Source organism: Rutidosis leptorrhynchoides, chromosome 7 (assembly GCF_046630445.1).
Source record: "Rutidosis leptorrhynchoides isolate AG116_Rl617_1_P2 chromosome 7, CSIRO_AGI_Rlap_v1, whole genome shotgun sequence".
Classification (NCBI taxonomy): Eukaryota; Viridiplantae; Streptophyta; class Magnoliopsida; order Asterales; family Asteraceae; genus Rutidosis; species Rutidosis leptorrhynchoides.
Window position 1 is genome coordinate 66540935 of NC_092339.1, and position 26455 is coordinate 66567389.

The 26455-nt window shown below is 35.1% G+C and overlaps 3 protein-coding genes across 5 annotated transcripts; 2 read left to right on the forward strand and 1 right to left on the reverse strand.

Moving 5' to 3' along the window:
* The first annotated feature begins 6431 nt into the window (after window positions 1-6431).
* LOC139859309 (SWI/SNF complex subunit SWI3C-like) lies at window positions 6432-11555 on the forward strand. The gene is made up of 9 exons (XM_071848105.1): window positions 6432-6450; window positions 6571-7140; window positions 7264-7802; window positions 8765-9113; window positions 9204-9277; window positions 9628-9764; window positions 10321-10376; window positions 10451-10608; window positions 10811-11555. The coding sequence occupies exons 1-9, from the start codon at window positions 6432-6434 to the stop codon at window positions 11234-11236; spliced, it is 2328 nt and encodes a 775-aa protein (XP_071704206.1). The 3' UTR covers window positions 11237-11555.
* Window positions 11556-12646: 1091 nt separating this feature from the next.
* On the forward strand, window positions 12647-16127 carry LOC139858719 (probable inactive leucine-rich repeat receptor-like protein kinase At3g03770). 3 transcript variants are annotated; one of them, XM_071847554.1, is made up of 7 exons: window positions 12647-14015; window positions 14588-14721; window positions 14814-15060; window positions 15187-15377; window positions 15459-15511; window positions 15596-15713; window positions 15783-16127. In XM_071847554.1, exons 1-7 carry the CDS (start codon window positions 12647-12649, stop codon window positions 16044-16046), a joined length of 2376 nt encoding a protein of 791 aa, XP_071703655.1. In that variant the 3' UTR covers window positions 16047-16127. The 3 variants fall into 3 exon arrangements, with proteins under 3 accessions (XP_071703655.1, XP_071703656.1, XP_071703657.1); XM_071847555.1 differs by having other exon boundaries at window positions 15462-15511; XM_071847556.1 differs by having other exon boundaries at window positions 15190-15377.
* A 201-nt stretch (window positions 16128-16328) lies between these two features.
* On the reverse strand, window positions 16329-20104 carry LOC139857140 (metal transporter Nramp6.1-like). The gene is made up of 13 exons (XM_071845868.1): window positions 19973-20104; window positions 19553-19631; window positions 19418-19458; window positions 18960-19038; window positions 18762-18866; window positions 18532-18641; window positions 18078-18259; window positions 17911-17980; window positions 17667-17840; window positions 17164-17268; window positions 16902-17033; window positions 16721-16816; window positions 16329-16637 (listed from the first exon to the last, which is right to left on the reverse strand). Exons 1-13 carry the CDS (start codon window positions 20102-20104, stop codon window positions 16329-16331), a joined length of 1614 nt encoding a protein of 537 aa, XP_071701969.1.
* Between the last annotated feature and the right edge of the window lie 6351 nt (window positions 20105-26455).

Genomic DNA, 26455 nt, shown 5'->3' on the forward strand with positions numbered 1-26455 from the left:
ATTGCAGCAAGCATTAGGAACTCGTCTAGACATGAGTACTGCCTATCATCCACAAACTGATGGGCAGAGCGAAAGGACGATACAAACGCTTGAAGACATGCTACGAGCATGTGTTATTGATTTCGGAAACAGTTGGGATCGACATCTACCATTAGCAGAATTTTCCTACAACAACAGCTACCATTCAAGCATTGAGATGGCGCCGTTTGAAGCACTTTATGGTAGAAAGTGCAGGTCTCCGATTTGTTGGAGTGAAGTGGGGGATAGACAGATTACGGGTCCGGAGATTATACAAGAAACTACCGAGAAGATCATCCAAATTCAACAACGATTGAAAACCGCCCAAAGTCGACAAAAGAGCTACGCTGACATTAAAAGAAAAGATATAGAATTTGAAATTGGAGAGATGGTCATGCTTAAAGTTGCACCTTGGAAAGGCATTGTTCGATTTGGTAAACGAGGGAAATTAAATCCAAGGTTTATTGGACCATTCAAGATTATTGATCGTGTCGGACCAGTAGCTTACCGACTTGAGTTACCTCAACAACTCGCGGCTGTACATAACACATTCCACGTCTCGAATTTGAAGAAATGTTTTGCTAAAGAAGATCTCACTATTCCATTAGATGAAATCCAAATCAACGAAAAACTTCAATTCATCGAAGAACCCGTCGAAATAATGGATCGTGAGGTTAAAAGACTTAAGCAAAATAAGATACCAATTGTTAAGGTTCGATGGAATGCTCGTAGAGGACCCGAGTTCACCTGGGAGCGTGAAGATCAGATGAAGAAGAAATACCCGCATCTATTTCCAGAAGATTCGTCAACACCTTCAACAGCTTAAAATTTCGGGACGAAATTTATTTAACGGGTAGGTACTGTAGTGACCCGAACTTTTCCATGTTTATATATATTAATTGAGATTGATATTTACATGATTAAATGTTTCCAACATCTTAAGCAATCAAACTTGTTAAGACTTGATTAATTGAAATAGGTTTCATATAGACAATTGACCACCCAAGTTGATCGGTGATTCACGAACGTTAAAACTTGTAAAAACTATATGATGACATATATATGGATATATATATATATAGTTAACATGATACTATGATAAGAAAACATATCATAAAGTATATTAACAATAAACTACATATGTAAAAACAAGACTACTAACTTAATGATTTTTAAACGAGACATATATGTAACGATTATCGTTGTAAAGACATTTAATGTATATATATCATATTAAGAGATATTCATACATGATAATATCATGATAATATAATAATTTAAAATCTCATTTGATATTATAAACATTGGGTTAACAACATTTAACAAGATCGTTAACCTAAAGGTTTCAAAACAACACTTACATGTAACGACTAACGATGACTTAACGACTCAGTTAAAATGTATATACATGTAGTGTTTTAATATGTATTTATACACTTTTGAAAGACTTCAATACACTTATCAAAATACTTCTACTTAACAAAAATGCATACAATTACATCCTCGTTCAGTTTCATCAACAATTCTACTCGTATGCACCCGTATTCGTACTCGTACAATACACAGCTTTTAGATGTATGTACTATTGGTATATACACTCCAATGATCAGCTCTTAGCAGCCCATGTGAGTCACCTAACACATGTGGGAACCATCATTTGGCAACTAGCATGAAATATCTCATAAAATTACAAAAATATGAGTAATCATTCATGACTTATTTACATGAAAACAAAATTACATATCCTTTATATCTAATCCATACACCAACGACCAAAAACACCTACAAACACTTTCATTCTTCAATTTTCTTCATCTAATTGATCTCTCTCAAGTTCTATCTTCAAGTTCTAAGTGTTCTTCATAAATTCCAAAAGTTCTAGTTTCATAAAATCAAGAATACTTTCAAGTTTGCTAGCTCACTTTCAATCTTGTAAGGTGATCATCCAACCTCAAGAAATCTTTGTTTCTTACAGTAGGTTATCATTCTAATACAAGGTAATAATCATATTCAAACTTTGGTTCAATTTCTATAACTATAACAATCTTATTTCAAGTGATGATCTTACTTGAACTTGTTTTCGTGTCATGATTCTGCTTCAAGAACTTCGAGCCATCCAAGGATCCATTGAAGCTAGATCCATTTTTCTCTTTTCCAGTAGGTTTATCCAAGGAACTTAAGGTAGTAATGATGGTCATAACATCATTCGATTCATACATATAAAACTATCTTATTCGAAGGTTTAAACTTGTAATCACTAGAACATAGTTTAGTTAATTCTAAACTTGTTCGCAAACAAAAGTTAATCCCTCTAACTTGACTTTTAAAATCAACTAAACATATGTTCTATATCTATATGATATGCTAACTTAATGATTTAAAACCTGGAAACACGAAAAACACCGTAAAACCGGATTTACGCCGTCGTAGTAACACCGCGGGCTGTTTTGGGTTAGTTAATTAAAAATTATGATAAACTTTGATTTAAAAGTTGTTATTCTGAGAAAATGATTTTTATTATGAACATGAAACTATATCCAAAAATTATGGTTAAACTCAAAGTGGAAGTATGTTTTCTAAAATGGTCATCTAGACGTCGTTCTTTCGACTGAAATGACTACCTTTACAAAAACGACTTGTAACTTATTTTTCCGACTATAAACCTATAATTTTTCTGTTTAGATTCATAAAATAGAGTTCAATATGAAACCATAGCAATTTGATTCACTCAAAACGGATTTAAAATGAAGAAGTTATGGGTAAAACAAGATTGGATAATTTTTCTCATTTTAGCTACGTGAAAATTGGTAACAAATCTATTCCAACCATAACTTAATCAACTTGTATTGTATATTATGTAATCTTGAGATACCATAGACACGTATACAATGTTTCGACCTATCATGTCGACACATCTATATATATTTCGGAACAACCATAGACACTCTATATGTGAATGTTGGAGTTAGCTATACAGGGTTGAGGTTGATTCCAAAATATATATAGTTTGAGTTGTGATCAATACTGAGATACGTATACACTGGGTCGTGGATTGATTCAAGATAATATTTATCGATTTATTTCTGTACATCTAACTGTGGACAACTAGTTATAGGTTACTAACGAGGACAGCTGACTTAATAAACTTAAAACATCAAAATATATTAAAAGTGTTGTAAATATATTTTGAACATACTTTAATATATATGTATATATTGTTATAGGTTCGTGAATCAACAGTGGCCAAGTCTTACTTCCCGACGAAGTAAAAATCTGTGAAAGTGAGTTATAGTCCCACTTTTAAAATCTAATATTTTTGGGATGAGAATACATGCAGGTTTTATAAATGATTTACAAAATAGACACAAGTACGTGAAACTACATTCTATGGTTGAATTATCGAAATCGAATATGCCCCTTTTTATTAAGTCTGGTAATCTAAGAATTAGGGAACAGACACCCTAATTGACGCGAATCCTAAAGATAGATCTATTGGGCCTAACAAACCCCATCTAAAGTACCGGATGCTTTAGTACTTCGAAATTTATATCATATCCGAAGGGTGTCCCGGAATGATGGGGATATTCTTATATATGCATCTTGTTATTGTCGGTTACCAGGTGTTCACCATATGAATGATTTTTATCTCTATGTATGGGATGTGTATTGAAATATGAAATCTTGTGGTCTATTGTTACGATTTGATATATATAGGTTAAACCTATAACTCACCAACATTTTTGTTGACGTTTAAAGCATGTTTATTCTCAGGTGAATATTAAGAGCTTCCGCTGTTGCATACTAAAATAAGGACAAGATTTGGAGTCCATGTTTGTATGATATTGTGTAAAAACTGCATTCAAGAAACTGATTTCGATGTAACATATTTGTATTGTAAACCATTATGTAATGGTCGTGTGTAAACAGGATATTTTAGATTATCATTATTTGATAATCTACGTAAAGCTTATTAAACCTTTATTTATGAAATAAAGGTTATGGTTTGTTTTAAAAATGAATGCAGTCTTTGAAAAACGTCTCATATAGAGGTCAAAACCTCGCAACGAAATCAATTAATATGGAACGTTTTTAATCAATAAGAACGGGACATTTCAATAGTGGAGAACATGCTTTATGTTGGAGGTGGGGAACATGCCCCATGTCAGAGGTAGGGGACATGATCTATGTCAGAGGTGGATGACATGCCCCCTGTCAATAGTAGTGGACATGCCCAATGTCGATTGTGGAGGATATGTCCCATATTAAGGTTGGAGGGCATGGCCCGTGTTAAAGTTAAAGGACATGCCCTATGTCAGAGGTAGAGGATGTCGGAGGTGTATGAACCACTCGTGTCGATAGTGGAGGACATGCCCCATGTCGATTGTGGTTGACATGTCCCATTTCGGGGTAGAGGACAAGGCCTATGTCGAATTGATGGACATGCCCTATGTTGGAGGTGGAGGACATGTCCCATATCGGAGGTGGAGGGCATGCCCCATGTCGGAGGTGGAGGGCATGCCCCATGTCGATTGTGGAGGACATGCCCCATGTCGGATGTGGAGGACATACCACCAAGTCGATGGCGGAGGACATGCCTCATGTCAGAGGTGGAGGACATGCCCATTTTGGAGGTGGAGGACATGCCCCATGTCTATGGTGGAGGACATGTCCCATGTCGATTGTGGAGGACATCCTCCATGTCGAAGGTGGAGGACATGCCTCATCTCGATGGTGGAGGAAATGCCCCAAGTTGGAGGTGGAAGACGTGCCCCATGTCGGAGGTGGAGGACATGCCCATGTTGATTGTGAAGGATATGTCTCATGTCGATTGTGGAGGACAGGCCTCATGTCGATTGTGGAGGAGAGTCCTCATGTCCATTGTTGAGGACATGCCCTATGTCAATGGTGGAGTACATGATCCAAGTCGGATGTGGAGGACATGCTCTATTCGGAAGTGGAGGACGTTCCAATGTCGATAGTGGTGAACATGTTCCATGCCTGAGGAGGATGACATGCCCCATGTCTGAGGAAGTTGACATGTCCATGTCGAAGGTGGAGGACATGCCCCCTGTCGAAGGTGGAGGCAATGCTAGGTTACAAGTGGATGACATGCCCCATGTCGGTGGTGGAGGACATGCTCCTTGTCGACGGTGGAGGACATTTTCCATGTTGTTTGCGGAGGACATGCCCCATGTCGATTGTTGAGGACATGCCTCATGTCCGAGTTGGGGCATGTTGCTATAACTCGGACATAGGGCATGTCCTATAACTCGGAAATTGGGCATGTCCTCTAACTCATACATGGGGCATGTCCTCTACTCGGACTTTGGGAATGTACTATAACTCGAACATGGAGCTTGTCCTCCGTATCGGTCAAGGGGCATATCCTCAGTACAGGACATTGAGCATGTCATATAACTTAAACATGTGGCATATACTCTAACTCGGACATGGGGCATGTCCTCCAACTCGAACATGAGGCATTTCCTCTAATCTGAAATGTGGCATTTTCCTCTAACTCATACATGGAGCAAGTCCTTCAACTCGAAAATTAGGCATGTCTTCAAACTCGGTCATGGGTTATGTCCTCTAACTCAGAAATGGAGCATATCTTTTACTCAGACTTGAGGCAAGTCCTCTAACTCGACATGAGACATGTCTTCAAACTCGGTCATTGAGTATGTCCTTTAACTCGAAAATGGGGCATATCATGTACTCGGACATGGAGCATATCCTCTAACTCGGACATGGGATATGTCCTCCATGTAAAACATGAACATGCCCTCTATAAAGGACTTAGGGCGTGTCCTTTGTATATGACATGTGGCATTTTCTTTAACTCGGACATTAGATATGTAATGTAATTTAGACTATATTAAATATTAAAGAAAATTAAAGTCAAAGTAAAAAAATAAAAGATTTCAAATTTTTATAGAAAACAATCATTTTGGATGAATGTATGAGCGATCTCGCAATAACGCACGAGTTAATCAGATTGCTCTTTACGCTATTTATAATTAATAAAGATTGCCTTTTATTTTGTTTTCGGAACGTCGACTAAACCTCAGTTTACAGAAACAACAACAATAACAACAACAAAATTCAATCTCACATAAGTGGGTATGAGGTTTATAAATGTGCACTACTAAATACATAAATTCTAATTATTTCATTTTTGGTCCTTCAACTATTGCACATATACATTTACGTATATAAAAGAATTGATAATAACTTACGTGTTTGACAATCTCGTTTTCTCGTGTATCTTGATTTTGGGGAAGAAATAGATAGATACACAATATACATACATACACATAAGAAACAAACCCTTGTCTCCCCCTTACACCATTCTCGGACCCACAATCCCTCTAAACCCCTTCTTCTCCCCTATTTTTCTCTCCTCAACAACAATAATGCCAGCTTCTTCTTCAGGTACACATTCTTAATATCTATGTATTTTTATAATTTGTGAAATTACAGTTAATACTATCAAATTGTTGAAATTGAGCTTCGGAATCACTTCAATTTAGGTTTTGATTTGATTCTATACAGAAACTACAAACAGGTGGAGAAAACGAAAACGAGGAGAACAGTCTCGAAAACCTAGAATTCAACCTAAACGTCATCATGAAGACGACGATGAAGATTATGAAGAAGAAGATGATGTTGATCTCGATCAACATTCTACACAACCTGAATTTGATGATGACCGTAGTAATTCACCCGATCCGCCTGCCGTTACCGGAAATGTCACCGGAACCGGAAATATTGCCGTTGCTGAGAGTGAAGTTGTTTCGGATTCGGCGGTACGGATTATGACGTTTCCGACTGTTGTTAAGCAGATGTTGAAGCATCATCATCACTCTGTGGTTCAGGTTGCTGCAAGGGAAAGAGCTTGTATAGCTGGAAATAGTAGTGTGGCTGAAATGAATGGTTTGTTTTTGGAGAATGTTTCACATGGACAGCTTCAGTCAGTGTCTACTTTGCCTAAGGATGCTCCTGTTTTGACTGGTGCAGACTCGGAAGGATCGTATGTGATTACTCCACCTCCGATTATGGAAGGTCTCGGTGTTATTAAGAGATACGGGTCGAATCAGGTTCATGTTTTACCAATGCACGCAGGTATAACGTTATAAACTTATACTTATTCCTGCAATAGTTAAGGTTTTAGTTGATCGGTACACGTTTTTTTATTTGTTTATATATGTATAAAGTTGGTTGCTTTTTGGTGTTTCTGTAAAGCAGATTGGTTTTCACCAACAACGATAAACAGATTAGAGAGACAAGCAGTGCCGCATTTTTTCTCGGGGAAATCAGCAAATCACACTGCAGAAAAGTACATGGATTATCGGAATCGTATTGTTGCTAAGTACATGGAAAATCCAGCAAAGAGGTTGTCGGTTTCGGACTGTCAAGGGTTTTTAGTTGGTGTTAATGCTGATGATGTAACTCGAGTTGTACGGTTTCTTGAAAATTGGGGTGTTATTAATTATTGTGCTGCTCCACCGAATCGTTATGATAACAGAAACGAAGGAGTGTGTCTGACAGAGGATTCAAAAGGAGAATTACGTGTGCCAGCTACTGCTTTGCGATCTATTGATAGCTTAATCCAGTTTGATAGACCCAAGTGTAGGTTAAAAGTGTCAGATATATATCCAGAATTGGCTATTGATAATGAAGAGAACTCTAATTTAGACAGCAAAATTCGCGAAGTATTATCTGAAAATCGGTGCAATCATTGTTCTCGGTCTATTGGTATTGCCTACTATCAGTCTCTCAAAGAGGTAATTTACCATGCCTTTTATACTATTTGTTCATTGTTTAGCAATTATGATGCTTCTCTTTTTGATCTAATACTTCATGAAAGTTCAAAATTTACACCCGTAAAAAGCTACATATCATTATAGATCTTAGTATTATGCTTGTCTATGATACACCAAAAATGAAAGTAATTTCTGACACACATTAATATAATATTAAGTAATAAACGTGCAAAAAGCTAAATAGCATTATAAATGTTAGTATTAAGCTTGTCTATGATCTACCAAAAATGAAAGTAATTTATGACGTAAGTTTAAGATATGTCTTTCATTGTCGCATATATACCGTTCTTTTGTCCATATTCACTCCACGTTGTCGTAAATGCATGATACAACATCAAACAAATCAATATCGTTTGATAATTCATATAGACTGTACACTAGGAAATGGCTTCAACTTCTTTTGCAAATTGCAGTATGACAAGACAAAATATATGCATATGGCCTATGCTTATGAATTGCACACATTTGCTTTACATATGCGCATGACCAATGCTTAAGCGTGTACTATAGTTCTAGAGCACTTTTACTAATGTAGTAATGTACACCAACATAAATTACTTTAAGATGAGGTGACGTACATAGTTTGTAATGTGTGCCATAAAAGTTGTCTTTGTAAAATTATTAGAAAAAACATACTATTCTAATGCGTTTTTCGGAAATTGTGGATTTGCCACTGAATTTATTGCTGAATTTCCAAATGCTGCTTATTTACTAAGTCCGAGCTGAGGGAGTAAGATTTTTTTTTCCTTTTATATTTTGATATTTTAATCTGATAATTAATACAATAGAATGTGATTCAAAACTATGAGTATTCAAACTTTACGTGCTTCATGAACAAACATTTCACATACACTTTTTCATTCTTTTATTAACCCTTTATTTTTTGTTCCAATCTTTATTTTGGTGATACATTTCTTCGGCAGATAGAGACACTATTATGCATGAAATGCTATAATGAGGGGGAATTTGTTGCTGGCCATTCAAGTCTGGATTTTGTGAAGGTTGATTCCACCAAAAATTATGGAGATGTTGAAGCTGACAGCTGGACCAATCAGGAAACGTTCTTGCTACTTGAAGCTATGGAAAAGTTTAATGATAATTGGGTTGCAATTGCTGAACAAGTGGGCACCAAGACTAAAGCTCAATGTATTCTCCATTTTGTACGTCTATCAAGCAGCGAGACACCATTGGAAACTATTGATGTTCCAGGTGCTTCGAATTCGCAGAATGGTAATGGAAGTGGAAAACCACAATCGTATGCAAATGGGAAAGGTATGTTATTTAATCACAGTTTATTTGTCATATGTGGCTGGCTGGTTATTTGATTAAAATAATATCTGAAGTGTTGTTTTGTTAATATAGGGTCTATTGTTGTAGGCCTTGAATCTGAAGACAAATTGCCATTCGAAAAATCTGGAAATCCTGTAATGTCTCAGGTAAGTCGTGTATTCTTAAGAATATATGTGTAGCCTTTTTGCATGGCATTTTTTACTTGTATTTTTTGCAAAAAATGGGTAACGTCGTTCTATAATTATAGTCTACCATCTGACACGTATGTTGAGAAAAACCCTATTTTTCACACTTATTGATATAAATAGTTATGTATTTCTATAAAGTTAATTTTAATTTTCATATTAATTGGTTAACGATGCCTCTTAGAGAATAAATTAGGATTGGCTCTCTATGGTGTAAGTTGTTTGTAAATCTTTATCGTGTATAAATGCAAAAAATATTGTGTGGACTTCCTATTTATTTCTTAGCTTTATGTTCCCTTTTGATTCTTTAGGTTGCCTTTTTGGCATCTGCTGTGGGCCCACGAGTGGCCGCAGCCTGTGCTCATGCATCGTTGGCAGCATTGTCCGAAGGTGATCATTTAGATGCCTCCGAAAATGCAGGATTGGATGGATCCGCGTCCGAAAGCAGGTATCTTTTTAGTTGCTTTTCATCTTTTTTAGGTGAACTAATTTACTTTAACTATGGCATAGTACAGTTTATAACAGATGCTTATGAAACGATCAAAAGTTTTTCATTCATCTAATCCAGTAATCAGAGTTGCTTTCTATTATTTTTTCTTACTAATAGTCGCGTGGTAATACGGCGGGTTCTCGGTTATTCAGACATAATGATGGATTTTAGTATTTGATTTTCTAAATTACCTAAATAACGATTCAGGTTATTTCCACATAAAGGGAACAATTTGGAACATGATTTAAATGTTTGTTATAAATGGAAATTACTTAGCATCCTTACGTTGCATGAGTACTATGCATCTTTAATTTGGTAAACATTGGTACTCTAATCATATTTCCATATATGTAATTTGTAGTAAAAGCACAAGTGGCATTTCAGTTCAAGTAATCATTTAAACTGGTAGCAATTCTCATAGAAGTTGATGTGGAGAGTTAAGATAGTTCACAAATAGTTAACTGAGTTATTTTTCTTCGGTATAATTTGAGGTCTTTTTGTCTTGTTTTTAAAGGTTGAATTCAGACAACATGAATGGTAGAGATGCAAATAACCCAAGTCAAGTAAAAGGTAGATCTTGATTTTAGTGTTATTGTTTTCAAATATATTTTTTCTGACTATATCTTGTAAAATATAATTGTCAGTTGAGAACTCGGGAGTCAATGATATCTCCATATCTTCTGAAAATATGAGAAATGCATTAAGATCGGGGCTTGCTGCAGCTGCAACTAAAGCAAAGCTGTTTGCAGACCACGAAGAACGCGAAATTCAAAGGTTATCTGCTAATATAATCAATCATCAGGTATATATATGTCCATTCTTTTAGATTTAAAGTTTTGAACTTTCTACTTTTTTATTGTTAAACCACTTGGTACCAGTTTGACCCACTTACTTAAGAATGGTCAATGTGGATTATGTATTATCATTAGCAGTTCAAATGTAATAAGCCATCTAAAGACATAATTGATCTCTAATTATGTTAAAGTTTATAACCTTTCCTGCAGTTAAAGAGGTTAGAGCTGAAGCTAAAACAATTTGCTGAAATCGAGAGCTTGTTAATTAAAGAGTGCGAACAACTCGAGAGACTAAGACAAAGGGCGACAGCTGAGCGAGGACTTATGGTCAACCCCCAATTTGTACCCGGTGGTGCAACCAGACCAACCGGCTTGCCAGGTGTCGGGTCGTCAATGGTTAACAATAATCCTGGTCCTAGCCGACACCAGGTACCTAACTCTGGCTCTGGCTCTGGCTCTGGCTCATCTGCACAACCGTTTATTTCTGGGTTCCCAAGTAACCAACAAATGCACCCACAAATGTCTCAAAAATCCATGTTTGGACTCGGTCCAAGGCTGCCCCTTTCAGCGATAAACCCTTCTTCATCTTCATCAGCCTCACCTTCCATGTTGAGACCCATGTCAGGAAGCAGATGAAAAGGTCTAGTAATATCTGGCTATGTTGGTGTCAAGGTGTTAATTAATTAGGCTGCTCCGTATGTTATTTTGACTTGAATTAATGTTTTTGATACAGGAGATGTTAAGATTGTTGGTTTTATGATGTTGTACAGCAATGTTTTATGGATTATTATGTAGGATTAGGATTTTAAACATGTGCTTTGCATTATGGACATAGCGTAATATCGTTGTATGCTCTATGATTGCATGTGGATCGAGCCCTTTTATGTTATATATGAAGCGGCGTTTAGTACACTGTGACGCTGCGTTATAAGTTTGTAACATAAAAATGTACTTGATGGATGTTAAGAAGTATCTTTGTGTAACAAAAAGTACTATATTTACTCAGTAATCTGTATGCTTCTCATGTGCATACATGAATTATTAAGATGTTACATACATAAAATACATAAGGACTACTTTTTATACTATATAAATAAAATAAAAACTTCATTTTCAAACTTTTTTGAATTGAAAGGTATGTCCATATATCTTTCAGGACTCAGGAGGCTAGGAAGCATAAAGTAAATAATGTAGTAAGGCATTGGGTTCTGGTTTCATAGCAAACAAAACACGTGAATCTTATTTTGGATGCTTATGCGACCCCCGTGACACCACAGCTCACATTATGTATGATCTTCTTTCCAATTTTATATTTTTTATTTTTACAATTATAATTATAAATTAATCGTAATATTATAAATTCTAATTCAATTCTATTAGTATAATAGTAATATTATAATTAGCATTATCATTACATGCCAATACATACATACATATGTCACTTGTAAAACAAAAAAAATTTCTATTTTAATCTATAATAATATAATATACAATCAAGTACTACTATTCATCCATATCTCATCAATAAAATATGTTTAATAGTCTGATAATATGGAATTATTAATCTTACATTTTAGGTAATTTAATTTAAAATGTTTAAGAAACGAACTATTAAGAGAAACACATGATGGTAAATTAGAAATGTACTAGTAATAAATTGTTATGATTATTCAAGGCAAATGACAATGTTTCAATACATAAAGAAATTGACATACTGTGATGGAAGGATTAAAAAAATAGATCTCTGGATGTAGCACAACCTACCTGGTAGTAATTTGTACTTAAGTATTGCTTATTATGGTGTTTTAATATAATTCTCGATTAAAATAAATAAATAAAACTATTGATTAAAATCATAAAATAAAGTACTCTTTTGTAACAACAGTAGAAAACAAAACCAATAAGTATCTTAGTAAATGATGTTGAGTAGGTAAAGTACTACTACCATATGTTTTATAAGCAACAAACATTTATTAAAAGAAAAATCTTGTGATCTCCAAATTCTTTGAAAGAATCAAATGTGCAGCTATCACTCAACACTCCAAAATGGCAAACACCTTCATCATCATACAATTCTTCTTCCTAATACCATTTCTTAAACTCCATCATTCACAATCTCAGTCCCTCATCACACTACAATCTCTACTTACAACCTTCACTGCAAGAGGTACAACTAATTACTGCACAAGTAGTATCACTAGTAGTATAGCCATCAACCTTCCTACACCACCAAACTCATCTTTAACACTCATTTGCTACAACAACACCATCACTCAACTTCATATAACAGGAAACAACAAAAACAACCACTATGAAAATTTATCAACTAAATCTTTTTTCTACACCATTTCCACTTCTTTTCCTAATTTAAAAGTATTATCTTTAGTTTCTTTAGCCCTTAATGGTCCTTTACCAGCTACTATTCTTGCTAATTATCAAGATTTAGAGATTCTTAACATTAGTTCAAACCATTTTCATGGTCACATACCTAATGAATTTTCAAACTTAAAAAATCTACAAACTTTAGTGTTTGATCATAATCACTTTTCAGGTGAAGTCCCTGGTTGGATTAGTTCACTTTCATCATTAACTGTTTTAAGCTTAAAAAACAATTCACTTAATGGGATTTTACCCTATTCATTATCTAAATTACTATCTCTTCGTGTACTCGATCTATCATTTAATGAATTAACTGGCGATGTCCCGGTCGATTTCAAGAATTTAACAAATCTTCAAGTACTTAATCTAGAAAGTAACAAATTTGGACCAAGTTTCCCACTTTTACATAACAGATTGTTAGTTTTATCACTTAGAGACAACCATTTTACTAATGGGATTCAAGGGTACGATTTACGTTCGTTTTACCAGCTACAAAAACTCGATATTTCTTCGAATGAATTCAACGGACCGTTCCCAGATTTCGTTTTTTCGCTTCCTTCGCTTTATTATCTTAACATTTCAAGCAACAAGTTTACTGGAAAGTTATCTACTAATATATCATGTAGCAACGAGCTCGAATTTGTCGACTTTTCTTTCAATCGTTTTACGGGAGAGTTACCTAGTTGCATGCAAACAACATTAAACTATAATAATGTTTTGTTTAGAGAAAATTGTTTGACAAATGTGGACAAAAGGGAACAACATAATGCATCATTTTGTCATAATGAAGCATTGGCTGTTATGATAAAACCGCCTGTTAATGGGAGTTATTCGTCGAGATCTTCAAAGGTTAAAGTGGTTGTTGCTTCGAGTGTTGTTGGGGGTGTTTTGATCGGAGGATTTGCGGTTTTTGGGGTCGTTTTGGTAGCGATTCGAAGCGAGTTTTTTGGTGCAGGATGTGCAACGACACCTAAAATTAGAGTTTTACTTGAAAAGGTTTCACCTGCTTATACCATCAAAATGCTCACAGATGCAAGTAAGATGTTTCCCATATTTTAGGTTTTTATTTATTTATTTATTTATTTATTTATTTATTTATGTATTTGTAATCATGATTCCAACGCTTGCCGACTAAAACCACGGGATCTGAATCCACCGCCACACAGACCCAAACCAGGTAAAACCCTCCATTTTCAAGAGGTTGGCGTTATTAGATATATCATACTACGTATTAGGTTAGGCCCAAGTCCGATTATGGACTTGGTTCCGTTAAGGTTTTCTAGGGTTTTCAATATAAATATGGTATCAATGCCACTTTAGAGTGTTTGCACCCAACGGATTCGAACGTGATACCTCTCACAACTTCGGTGGAGCACAAGCTTTTGCCAGTTGAGCCACCCTTGGTGGTTTAGGTGTTCTTTTATTCAGTAGGTTAATTAGATAAATTGGTTAAGATGTTAACATTAGACAACAATATATATTTAAGTTGCACCTGTTTTAACAAGTTATAGTTATATTGAATAAGTACCAATCCATATTTGACTCTGTGGGTTAAAAATAAATAAAACATGAATCTATGTGACTTACTAAAATGAAAAATGTATGCAGGGTACATTTCAGAGACAATGAAGCTGGGAGCACACGGGGTTACAACGTATCGAACTTATGTTATGGGTGAACTCACTGAAGCCACAAATAACTTCCATACATCGAATCTCTTGGGAAACGGTTCTCACTCTGAGGTTAAAATTAAAAAAAAAAATAAAAAATTATGACCATTTCTTTTAGTTGAACAAATTTCATGATGTATTATTATATATGTGTGGTTGATCAGCTTTACAGAGGACAACTTACTGATGGAACTTTAATTGCTGTTAGAAACTTTAAATTTAAAAAGAAGGGTAACATTCAAAACTGTACTCGACAAATTGAGCTCATTTCGAAACTCAAACACCCGAACTTGGTCAACCCAATTGGTCACTGCTTTGACCGACTCCAAGACGATCAATCATCCATCATTCGTGGTGTATTTATCGTGTTTGAATTCGTCCCAAACGGAACATTACGAGACTCCCTACATGGTTAGTATTCAATTGTCCAAGAATTAAAAACATGTCGCACGATTTGACTTTTGAAAGTCAAACACTCTTCTAATTAGATTGTTATGATCACTGTCAAAATTTGACTTGTCAAAGATAAAAATGCAGCAGGACATAAACTCTCATGGGCACAAAGGCTTGCGGCTGCTGTCGGGATTTCAAAAGGGATACAGTTTCTAAGCACACGAATCACACATAGAATATTTCCAAACAACCTTAAAATAACAGATGTTTTGTTGGATCAAAGTTTTCATGTGAAGATCAGTGGCTACGATCTCCGCTTGCTAGTCGACACTAAGGTATTAAGTTTTTCACTTCAAGTTATACGTATTTACATCCGAGTTTTAAGGGCTAAAATATGATATGATGTTTTCGAACAGCAGGGGTCTGCAGGACATTCTGTAACCAGATCAAGTGAAATATTTAGCAAGAGGTAAATAGTAATTACTTTATACAATAGTATGGATATGGATAGTAACTTTTAATAATGTTATTATTTTTTTTTTTGATTTTACAGATTTGATATAGAGGAGACTGATAATGACCATGTGTACGATTTGGGAGTGATCGTGTTAGAACTCATCTTAGGGAGGGCGATTAATGACATCAACGATATCACCATTGCAAAAGATATGGTAAGTCCAATTCATCATCTTTATACTTAGTTCGAGTAAATATATAAACTTTTTGCATTTTTTTTATAGTTACAAGTGAGTTTGGTGGCGGATGAGGTAGCTCGAAAAAGTATAATGGATCCTTCGGTCCATAAAGAATGTTGCGATGAATCTTTGAAGAATTTAATGGAGCTTTGTGTAAGATGTCTTTCTAACGATCGTCCTTCCATTGATGATGTGTTATGGAACCTTGAGTTCATAGCTCAAACCATCACATCATCCATGGAAGATTCGAGTAGTAATCGAGTCTCAACAGATGATACAATTGTATGTATAACTGAAGAAGTAGAATAATCTTTGATATTCTTATGTTAGTAATGAGATACGATACAAGTCGAAAAAGCTAAATAATATGTAATATACATAAGACGTTATAGGGGCTATTTATTTTGGTTTGTATTAAGTGTGGTTTCCATATGCCTCTGTTTGGGAAGGGGTGGCTGATTCGATGTCTCCTACGAACACTACAAACAGACCATGTTTTAGATTAAGTGACAAAAAGCGAAAATTTTACTTACTGAATTAAAAGCTGTACATATACAAGTTAAGTGGAAAGTAAACAGACCCTTAGTTGCTTTATTCTGGAAGTGGGATATCGGCAAGATCCTCTCTATAAGGTAGATTCCTCAATTCTTGTCCACTTTCAATGTTAACTTGTGCACTCAAATTTGGTTCGACAAATGTGACAACAACATCCTTACGAAACATCAGATAAAGCACCGATATAACATACATTGCCATAACGGGGAAAACTAATATCCCAATGAATACATTAGCAACTTTAGGCAAATTGCTATGAATCAACCAATCGACAAACGATGTGCTCAAGTAGTAGATATTGATACCGATGATCCCAAGTCCTAGTACCCAAGAAAAGATTATGATCTGCACGAAAAATGTATCATGTTTATTTTTTTATTATAACTACCTTAAGTATTGTCTAAAAACAAGGCAGATAGTTGACTCACAATTCTTGAATTTTTGTATGGACCCATTTTTGTTGTTGTGCTACTGAATTTGAGGAGGGGAATGAGGGCAAAAGGAAGTTCAAACGACAATATCATCTGTTAAATTATGGATATTTGGTTAAAGGTAAAGATATTTGCAAGTGTGTAACGTCGATTTTTGTGAACAGAGATAAATACGAACCGATGCTATGATTATTAGTCTTCCTGCGCCTGAAGACCCGCCAATAATTGACACTATTAAGCTCGGTGTGATGGCGATGCACCGAGTTATCAAGTTCCTAAGCCATTTTCTCATCTTTAAATCCAAGAAACCCTTTCATAACATAAAACAATAAAACAAGAACTCGTTTTTATATAAGTTTTCGTTATTTTCGCCCAAAAAAAACAGTGAAAGGTAAATAAAATGCTAAATGACTTTTGGAAAAAATAAAAACTTTATAAACCTGCATAATAAACTGTCCTGCATAGGTACCGGTGATAGTTGAACTCTGGCCAGAAGCTAACAACGCAATAGCGTAAAGCGTAGAGCTTGATTTCCCCAAAACATTCTGCGTGATAACGAACTTTTATTAATAGTGTACTTAAGATAACATTTGCCCTGTTGGTTACTGTGTATGGTTGCTTCTTGCTAGGCGCTCATTACTCGTACAGGTACGTATCATTTGCCCTGTCTATTTCGTTCTTATGAGCTCTTCGTGCCGGAGGTCCTTTAGGAAGCAATCTCTTTTGCGCTAGAGTAGAGGGAGGGACGACCTTATCTAGGCGCGGGTTCTATACCCGCGGGTGGAGTAATGACTTCCTTCTAATCTAGGGTACGAGGAATGATTGTCTACACTCACCTCCCCCATACCCCACTTTCGTTGGATTGGGTAATGTTGTTGTTGTTGTTGTTGTACTTAAGATAACAGTTAGTATATTATTTACAAATGATAATAATTGATCATACTTTAAGAAGAAATGAAGCAGAGTCAAGGGACAGATCACTGCATCGATCCAGGTCATCAGTCGATAAGTTTTCAGCAGAGCAAACGGTCCCAGAAACAGCAATAATCGAGACGTTAATCAAGAACGCAACAAAGAGTGCAATTCCACTCTCTATTAGAAAATATCTGCATGCATCCTGAAACACACAACAACAATTATCAAGGAAAAAGAAATCAAATTTGACTTTTTGAAGTCAACGGGCTTACATTGACACCACGAACAGAATTTGGTATCTTTCGAGAAAGAACAAGAGCCGAATGGAGAAATAAATTATGCCTGTTGAAGTGAAAAAGTGAATATATGTATAAATACACTGAAACATATTTTTAGGATAAAAACGTAAATAACGAGTTATATGGTAACAGAATCATACGGCATAACGAGTGCGCCTAGAAGAGCAATGGCGTCACCAGTCGCACCATGGCCGCTAAGTTTCGGTATAAACATTCCCTTTAGTACGTCTGCAGCTGGTGGTGTTACGTAGCTCATTTCTCCGAAGAAACAACCAGCCATTACAAAAACTAGGATGGCTATCACTAGTTCCAGCTTCCTCACCTACAAAAAAAAATGAAGTTTTCTGTTAAAAAAAATTAAATAAATGAAATTCTTGAGTGCAAACAACTTTGGATTTTTTTAAATAATAATAAACGTATAAGTCACACGAATTGAAACATTATTTTTTTCAGTTTACTCTGGGATCCAAATGGAATGATATAGAGCAAATAAATATAATATGTTGCGTAAGTACACGTATTAGATATATAAAAATATAGTCTTGCAGGCATTTATATTTAAAAAAAAAAAAAAAAAAAAAAATCGAAAGTTACGCCGTATTTTTGGAGGCCGAGAAGGAGAAGGGTGCTAAAACCAGTGAAAAGAACTCCAACCCAAACTGGAATCTTGAATAAGATATTTAGAGCAAACGCCGTCCCAATCACTGCAAGCATCAAAGTTTAGCACTCATTATATAGGGAAAAAAAATTAAATTAATCGCGTAAATCTAACTAAACATAACGTGTTAGATTTTTTATCCTTGTGAAGTTATAAACAAATATACCTTCGGGAATATCAGCTGCGATGACTGCAACCTCAGCAAGCAGCCAGAGGCATAACTTCACAGATGTTGGATATTCAGCCTTACATAACTCTGATAGATGCTTGCCTAACATATCAAATTGAATTACATTAAATTTATAAGACTATGGAGTAGTATACTTTTGCATTAAATTCACCAACTCGTAATTGATAAACGTACCAGTGCTAACGCCTAAATTTGCTGCCAGAGATTGAATCACGAGTGCAAATATCAACCCAATTAAAATCACCCAAAGTAACTGAAGAAATTTAAATTGTTTCAAGAATAAATTTGCATGAAGTTTATTCGCTCATCACCAGGGACGTCTTAGAACATGTGGAAAGTGTGCGGTCTCACACGGCCAGAAAATTTTAAGGGGCCCAAAATTATGTAAATGCTTTATAATTACTATATACATTTAACTCAAAATATTAGTATTGGACCGAATGAGTGTTAGTTCACAAAGCGGTTCAAATAAACTTAACCAAAAAATAAATAACTAACGTTTAAGGGCCCCTTTTTTATGTCAGGGCCCTCAGAATCAATGAGACGACGCTACTCATCAATCTGAAAGCATTTTCGTCAAAGTATATATATGGATTTTTTTTTGTATGAACAAAAACAATATATTAACTAACCTCATATCTGTGGTTTGCTCCTGCTTGTAAATCAGTTTCCACTTCATACAAAACATTTGTTATGACCAACGTAATAGATAGATTATATATTAGGATGTTATAGAGATATCAATCAAATAATCAAGAAGAACTCACAGTTGCCAGGATCAAGATAAGCTAATGAAACTAGAAAACCAGGACCAACAAATGAAAGAAAAGTTCTCCATCCAGGTTTCTGAAAATTATCATTATCGGAAACTTATAAGAAATATAGTTCAAATTATAATTTTAAGTTCAAAAAATACAGCTTCTATAGCTAGGTAGCCATTATAAAGATATTCAAATATTAGAACTCAAATTACCACATCTTGTTTGTTATTCACATAAGAATCCAACAAAATAAGTGACAAAAATGAAAATCTAAGTATATTTAGTAGTACAAGAATTGAAATGGTAAAAACATATATATACATGCAACAAAGATATATATATATATATATATATATATATATATATATATATATATATATATATATATATATATATATATATATATATATATATATATGATGAAACCTGATGAGGGTTTTTGTCTTGATGATCATAGTTTTTGCTGGTGACAACAGGGGATGTGATTCCACTCACATCAACGGCTGAAATGCGGTTACTTTCTCCGATAACTCTCTGTTCATGTTGTATCCCCGCCATTGATCTTAATTTGTGTTTCTTTCTTTCTTTGAAGATGGACTTTGGTTTGAGTTGAATGTCATATTTATAGTTGAGGTTCAAATGGTTACCGTTATTTTAGAATAATAATGTTGTGTGTTGATGTTATGTGTTGATGGTTAAAAGAACAGCCAATGCCGTTTATTAGCATGGCATGACTTCATATTTGTTTTAAGTTATATATCAAGTTTTATAATAACTATTATAAATTAAATTAATTAACTCCTTCAACACTTAATCTCCTGAGAATATGTGTCGTTTCATTCCCAACCAAAGCAAAAAACTGGTCAAAACGACATTGACCAAAACTTGCACCCAAAAACTTCAAAAAACCCCCCCTCAACTATAAACAGCTTACAAAAAATACTCCAACCTCCAGGGGTGTAAACTGTCATTTTTCTAAATTAAAATACAAACTCCACCCAACCACTTCGACAATTCGTATCTTCCTCCTCGACCCGAGTTAAATTTCACCGATCATACCGTTAAACTCGAAATAATTTTATGAACAAAACGAAACTAGGTACGTTCGAAACGGACACTTTTTAAAAAACGTTAAACACAACGACAACCCGTATCTTCCCGCTCGCCGCGAGTTAAATTTTTCCACCAGCAGCGTCATACTCAAAATAATTTTATGAACAAAACGAAAAAAAGTGCGTTCGAAATGGACACTCTTTAAAAAATGCTAAACACAACGACAGCCCGTATCTTCCTGCTCGCCGTGAGTTAAATGTTTTCGCCAGCACCGTTAGACTCGAAATACTTTTATCAACAAAACGAAACTAACTACGTTCGAACCGGACCAAAAGACCCCGCCGCATCGCGCGGGCCGGACCTGAACTAGTTAATAACTACGGAGTATATATAATGTGATGATATAATACGTAATATTCGATTTTGAAGTATATAGAAGGGACTTTTAAATCAGCCTAAAATTAAAATAGTACTTTTATTTCTTTGACTTTTCCGTACTATCATTCTCTGTTGCAAAACACCCCGTCTCGAGCCGTCTCGATGCCCGTTGCGACGTTTTGGTGACTAGCCCGTCCCGTCTTGAAGAAAACCGTCTAATATGACAATCAACGGTCAAAATTCGGGTCAAAGTTGAAAAAAATCAGGTCAAAGTCTCTCAAAATTTAGAAAAGCCAGAAAGTCGGTAAAATCGGTCAAATTTGTCGTATTTTAGTTTAAATTTTCTGTATTATATTAACGGTGATAGCAATTATGAGTACAAATTAGTCAATTAAAGTTTTTGACTTTAAAATATGTACACATATATACATTTATATACTTATATATTTAAAAGTCAACTTTGGTCAACGTCCGTCTCGACCCCCGTCTCGACCCCGTCTCGAACGTCTCGACCTTTTTAGAACTCGACCGTCTCGACCCCGTCTCACGTATTTTGCAACCTTGCTATCATTATCCATGTACGTTGGAAGGAGTATAGTTTAATTTTTGGGTCAACTAGTGTTACCATGTGGCTCGTTTAGCGGACTGGTTGAGTGCGCTCAAATGTGAAATTTTTTCCACTAATTTGTTTTATATCAAATAATTTAGGATTTAATATTAAATTAAATAGATTGTATAAACAAATTCACAAGTGTAAAAACAAATACCAATTTTAAATGTATTTAAAAAAGGATATGGACGAATTTTGATGTCAAAGGGTGTTTTAGTAATTTTATAATCCTTTATATAGGTGCGAGACAAATATTACATAAACTTCAAGATCAATGATTGAAAATAAAAGTTGAAAATTCATCTACTTTCTTAAAACCAGTGGCGGATCCAAAAAATTCGATCATCAGAGGCATTAAAATTACCGTAGCAATAACAAATCGTTAAAACGGCTCAAAACAATATCATAAACGGTGTGAAAATAATAACTTTAAACCGTTTAAATGGATAAAAAAAAAATTGTAAAATTTCAAAATAGTCAGGGGCGAAGACAAGAGGGGACTGAGGGGTGCTCAGCCTCTCAAAGCCCAATCAAGACCGAAGTTTTAAATGTATGATCATGCTCAAATAATTGTAAGCTCTCGCAAGGTTAAAGTCTTAATTATAATATTATGTCCAAAAAATTGTAAATTAAATGGCTCAATTATCCAAGTCTCATATTTTGTTATGCTTGTATTTAAGATGATTATGTTTTTACTTTTTTCTCAAAATAATACGGAGTATTTAATTTGTTGTGGCTTGTTATATGTTATTATAGTTTTTTTTTTTCAACCTATCGGATATCTGATAATCGAGTAAGCCACCATCATCTTTAAATTCTAGCTTCGCTTCTGAAAATAGTGTAATAGCATGTTCAACTTCAATACATGATTATTTTATTGTAGAAAATATTTTACACCAGTATCAAAAATTAAAAACATAACTAAATGAATATTTTTTTACACTAAGTTGGTGTCAAATTGACAGAATATTGCTATATGCATCAAAAAGTTTAGATTCAAACTCATGTATAATTCATTTATTGCATAAACTATACAATTTTTTCTGTATATGGTATTTTCGTATTTAATTATACAGCTCTAAGTTAAAATATCTATCATTCAAACGTTAAAACTTCAATATCGTTTCTACGTACAAGTTAACTATAAGAGTATCAATATACGCTTTCTGATTTCATATACAGTTGTAGTTTTCTTGCATACTTTTGTTAATTAAATTAATTTTATTATTGTAATAATTAATATTAATTAGAGAATCATAAATAGCATAAAGGATCTATTCCCACTTCATTTCCCACATAGTTTAGAAGTAAACTTTTCAATTGGAGAAAATGTATATAAAAAGGATAGAATAGCTAATATTGAATTAAAATTTCAAGCTTTGTAAATATTAATGTTGATACTTATTTCCGGCTCACGTCTAATAAGTATCAGTACAGTACTAAAACTACATAGCGTGATGGGGTGGATTGCCGATTGATGTTTACTCTCGGGATGGATCCCTGCATACCCGGTTCACGGCCAGAATGTCGTGCGGTGGTTTTATCAATCTCGTGGTGCCAAAATATCGGTTGGTCCGTCTAGCGCTCTGCGGCTAAGCGTTAGTGTTCTAGAGATAAAGTACTGTGTGAGAGAGAAAGTGTGTTCTCTGCCACAAGTTACTAACTTATGTGAAATGATGACCCAAGAAGTCTATTTATAGGCAGGAATCCTCCGTGATGTTCGCGCGGAGACATTTGTCATGCCGCCATTGATTGATTTATAAGAGAAATACGTAACCGACATTGTGCTTTACGCGAAGAGTACAATGCTTTAATTAACAATGGTACTTGGACCCTTGTGCCTCGCCCATCGGACACGAACATATGTCGCTCCATGTGGTTGTTAAAGCACAAGTTTAATGTTAATGGCTCTCTGAACAGGTATAAGGCACGACTCGTTGCTAATGGTCGCAGCCATCAGGTTGGTATCGATTGTGACGAGACATTCAGTCCAGTGGTTAAAGCGGGCACCATTCATACTGTCCTCAGCATTGTTGCATCTCGACATTGGCTGGTTTATCAGCTTGATGTCAAGAATGTGTTTCTTCATGGACAGCTCTCCGAGATAGTATACATGCACCAGCCTCCGGGCTTCCGTGATCCTACTCGCCCAGATCACGTCTGTCTTCTTAAAAAGTCTCTTTACGGCTTGAAACAAGCACCCCGGGCATGGTTTCAGCGCTTCGCCGGGTATGCTCAGCATGTTGGATTTCAGCGTAGTCGATGTGACACATCTCTTTTCATTTACAGACAGGGCACTGACACCGCCTACTTATTATTATATATGGATGATATCATTCTGACGGCCTCATCGCCTGCATTCCTTCAGCGGATCATCAGCTCCTTACACAAGGAGTTTTCGATGACGGATCTCGGACCGCTGAATTATTTTCTAGGTATTTCTGTCACACGCACTGCTTTTGGGATGTTTCCCTCTCAAAAAAAGTACGCCCTCGAGATCATCGAGCATGCCGCTTTGGGTAGTTGTCATCCTAGTAAGACACTGATTGACACCAGTACCAAGCTCACAGCTTCGGTTCCGCCAGTGAAGGACCCTACGTCATACCGTAGTTTGGCCGGTGCACTCCAGTATCTGACATTTACTAGACCCGACATTGCATACGCGGTGCAGAAGATCTGTCTGTTTATGCATGATCCTCGTGAGCCACATCTCGCTGACCTTTGACGGATAATAGATATATACAGGGCACCATCGATGTTGCACTTCATCTATATGCCTCCTCCACCACATTGTTAGCTACTTATTCAGATGTCGACTTGGCAGGTTGTCCCTCCACGCGTAGATCCACCTCCGGCTACTATATTTTCTTAGGCAACAATCTGTTGTCTTGGTAGTCTAAACGACAACATACAATGTCTCGCTCCAGTGCAGAGGCGGAATATCGCGGCGTTACTAATGTCGTTACGTTGCAGAGACATGTTGGATTCGTAACCTTCTTCGTGAGCTTCACTTCCCATTTTCCTCTGCCACACTTGTCTACTGTGATAACGTCAGTGCCGTATACATGTCCGGTAACCTGGTCCAGCATCAGCGCACTAAACATATAGAGATCGACATCCACTTTGTTCGCGACCTTGTGATTAAAGGTCACGTTCGTGTCCTTTAATCACTTTTCTATCTGCCGCCATAACCACTTTTCTATCTAGAAACTTTGACACGAAAGATCTTGGTGAAGTTTCTCATGTTATAAAATTGAAATTCGCCAAGATTGAGCCAGTGGGATATTAGGATAATTCCATAAGGCAAAAATTGAACATGTACTCAGTAGGTTCAATATGCAACATTGCTCTCCCACGGTCACTCTTGTGGTTAAGGGTTGATATTTTGAGTCTCATCAAAGTTTAAGAACTGAAGTTGAACATGAGGAAATGAGGGTCCTTATGCTTCCATAATAGGAAGCTTAATGTATGTTCTAGTTTGTACTCGACCAGATATCGCATATATATGTGGCATGCAGCTTTAAAGTTAATCCTGACCTACATCACTAAAAAGTTGCTAAGAAAGTATTGCGAGATCTATAAGAACGAGTAGTATTACAAATTAAATTATACTCGATCTGAAGACCTTGCGAAATGCAAAGAAACTTGTACGTCAATTATGGGATATATATTCACGTTATCAACTATTATATTGTTGTGATAAAGATGGATGACAAACTTTTCTATAATATTGTGCCACCTACTCCTAATTGCAATCACGTACAGTAAATCATGTATTATAAATACCCCATCAAATGTAATCATGTAACACATATAGAATATATTTTCATATATCACCATTCTTTTACTCTCTCTTATTTTAAGTTTATTAGTAGCCTATAGTTAAGAACAAAACCACTAAAGGTAGTTATAAGCCTACCGAATTATAAACCACTAAAGGTAGTTATAAGCCTACTGAATTATAACACGAACCAAACCACTAAAGGTAGTTATAAGCCTACTGAATTATAACACGTTATCAGCACGAAGTGCTCCGTATAATCAAGGTATAAAAAAAAAATTCTTTAACAATATCTTATATTATTTATTAGTAAGGTAAATATTATTATCATCATAACTAACATTTATATTTATGTTATTTAAGTTATATATGGTCGGTTATACCGCCTGAATTATATTTCTGTAATCTAACTTTTATTAACTTCACTAACATTTATATTTATGTTATTTAAGTTATATATGGTCGGTTATACCGCCTGAATTATATTTCTGTAATATAACTTTTATTAACTTCACTAACATTTATATTTATGTTATTTAAGTTATATATGGTCGGTTATACCGCCTAAATTATATTTCTGTAATCTAACTCTTATTAACTTCACTAACATTTATATTTATGTTATCTAACATTTATATACAATTAATCATTATTTATTTCATCCATACTAATGTTTATTCTTAATTTTATTATTTATGCATAATATGTTTATTCTCTTAATCTTCGTATTTATACTAAACGTATTTATACTAAATGTATTTTATAGTAATCATATTTATACTAATAAAATTCTTTTATTAAAATTATTATTAATATAACGAGTACATAACAGTCGTCAACGTCAACTAACGACGTTACAACGGTCATGTATACATAACGGTTGTTAACGTCAACTGACGACGTTACAACGACTATATTTTTCAAATATAAAATAAACATCTCCGTTTTTCACATTTTCACAAATCAATCTTCATTTTCTCAGATTACCACTCTCAAAAAGTTTTTGTAAAGATGATTCACACAAGGATGATTTTTCTTATTGTATTGATCATATTAACTATCATCATTGTTGCTAATATACCACCGG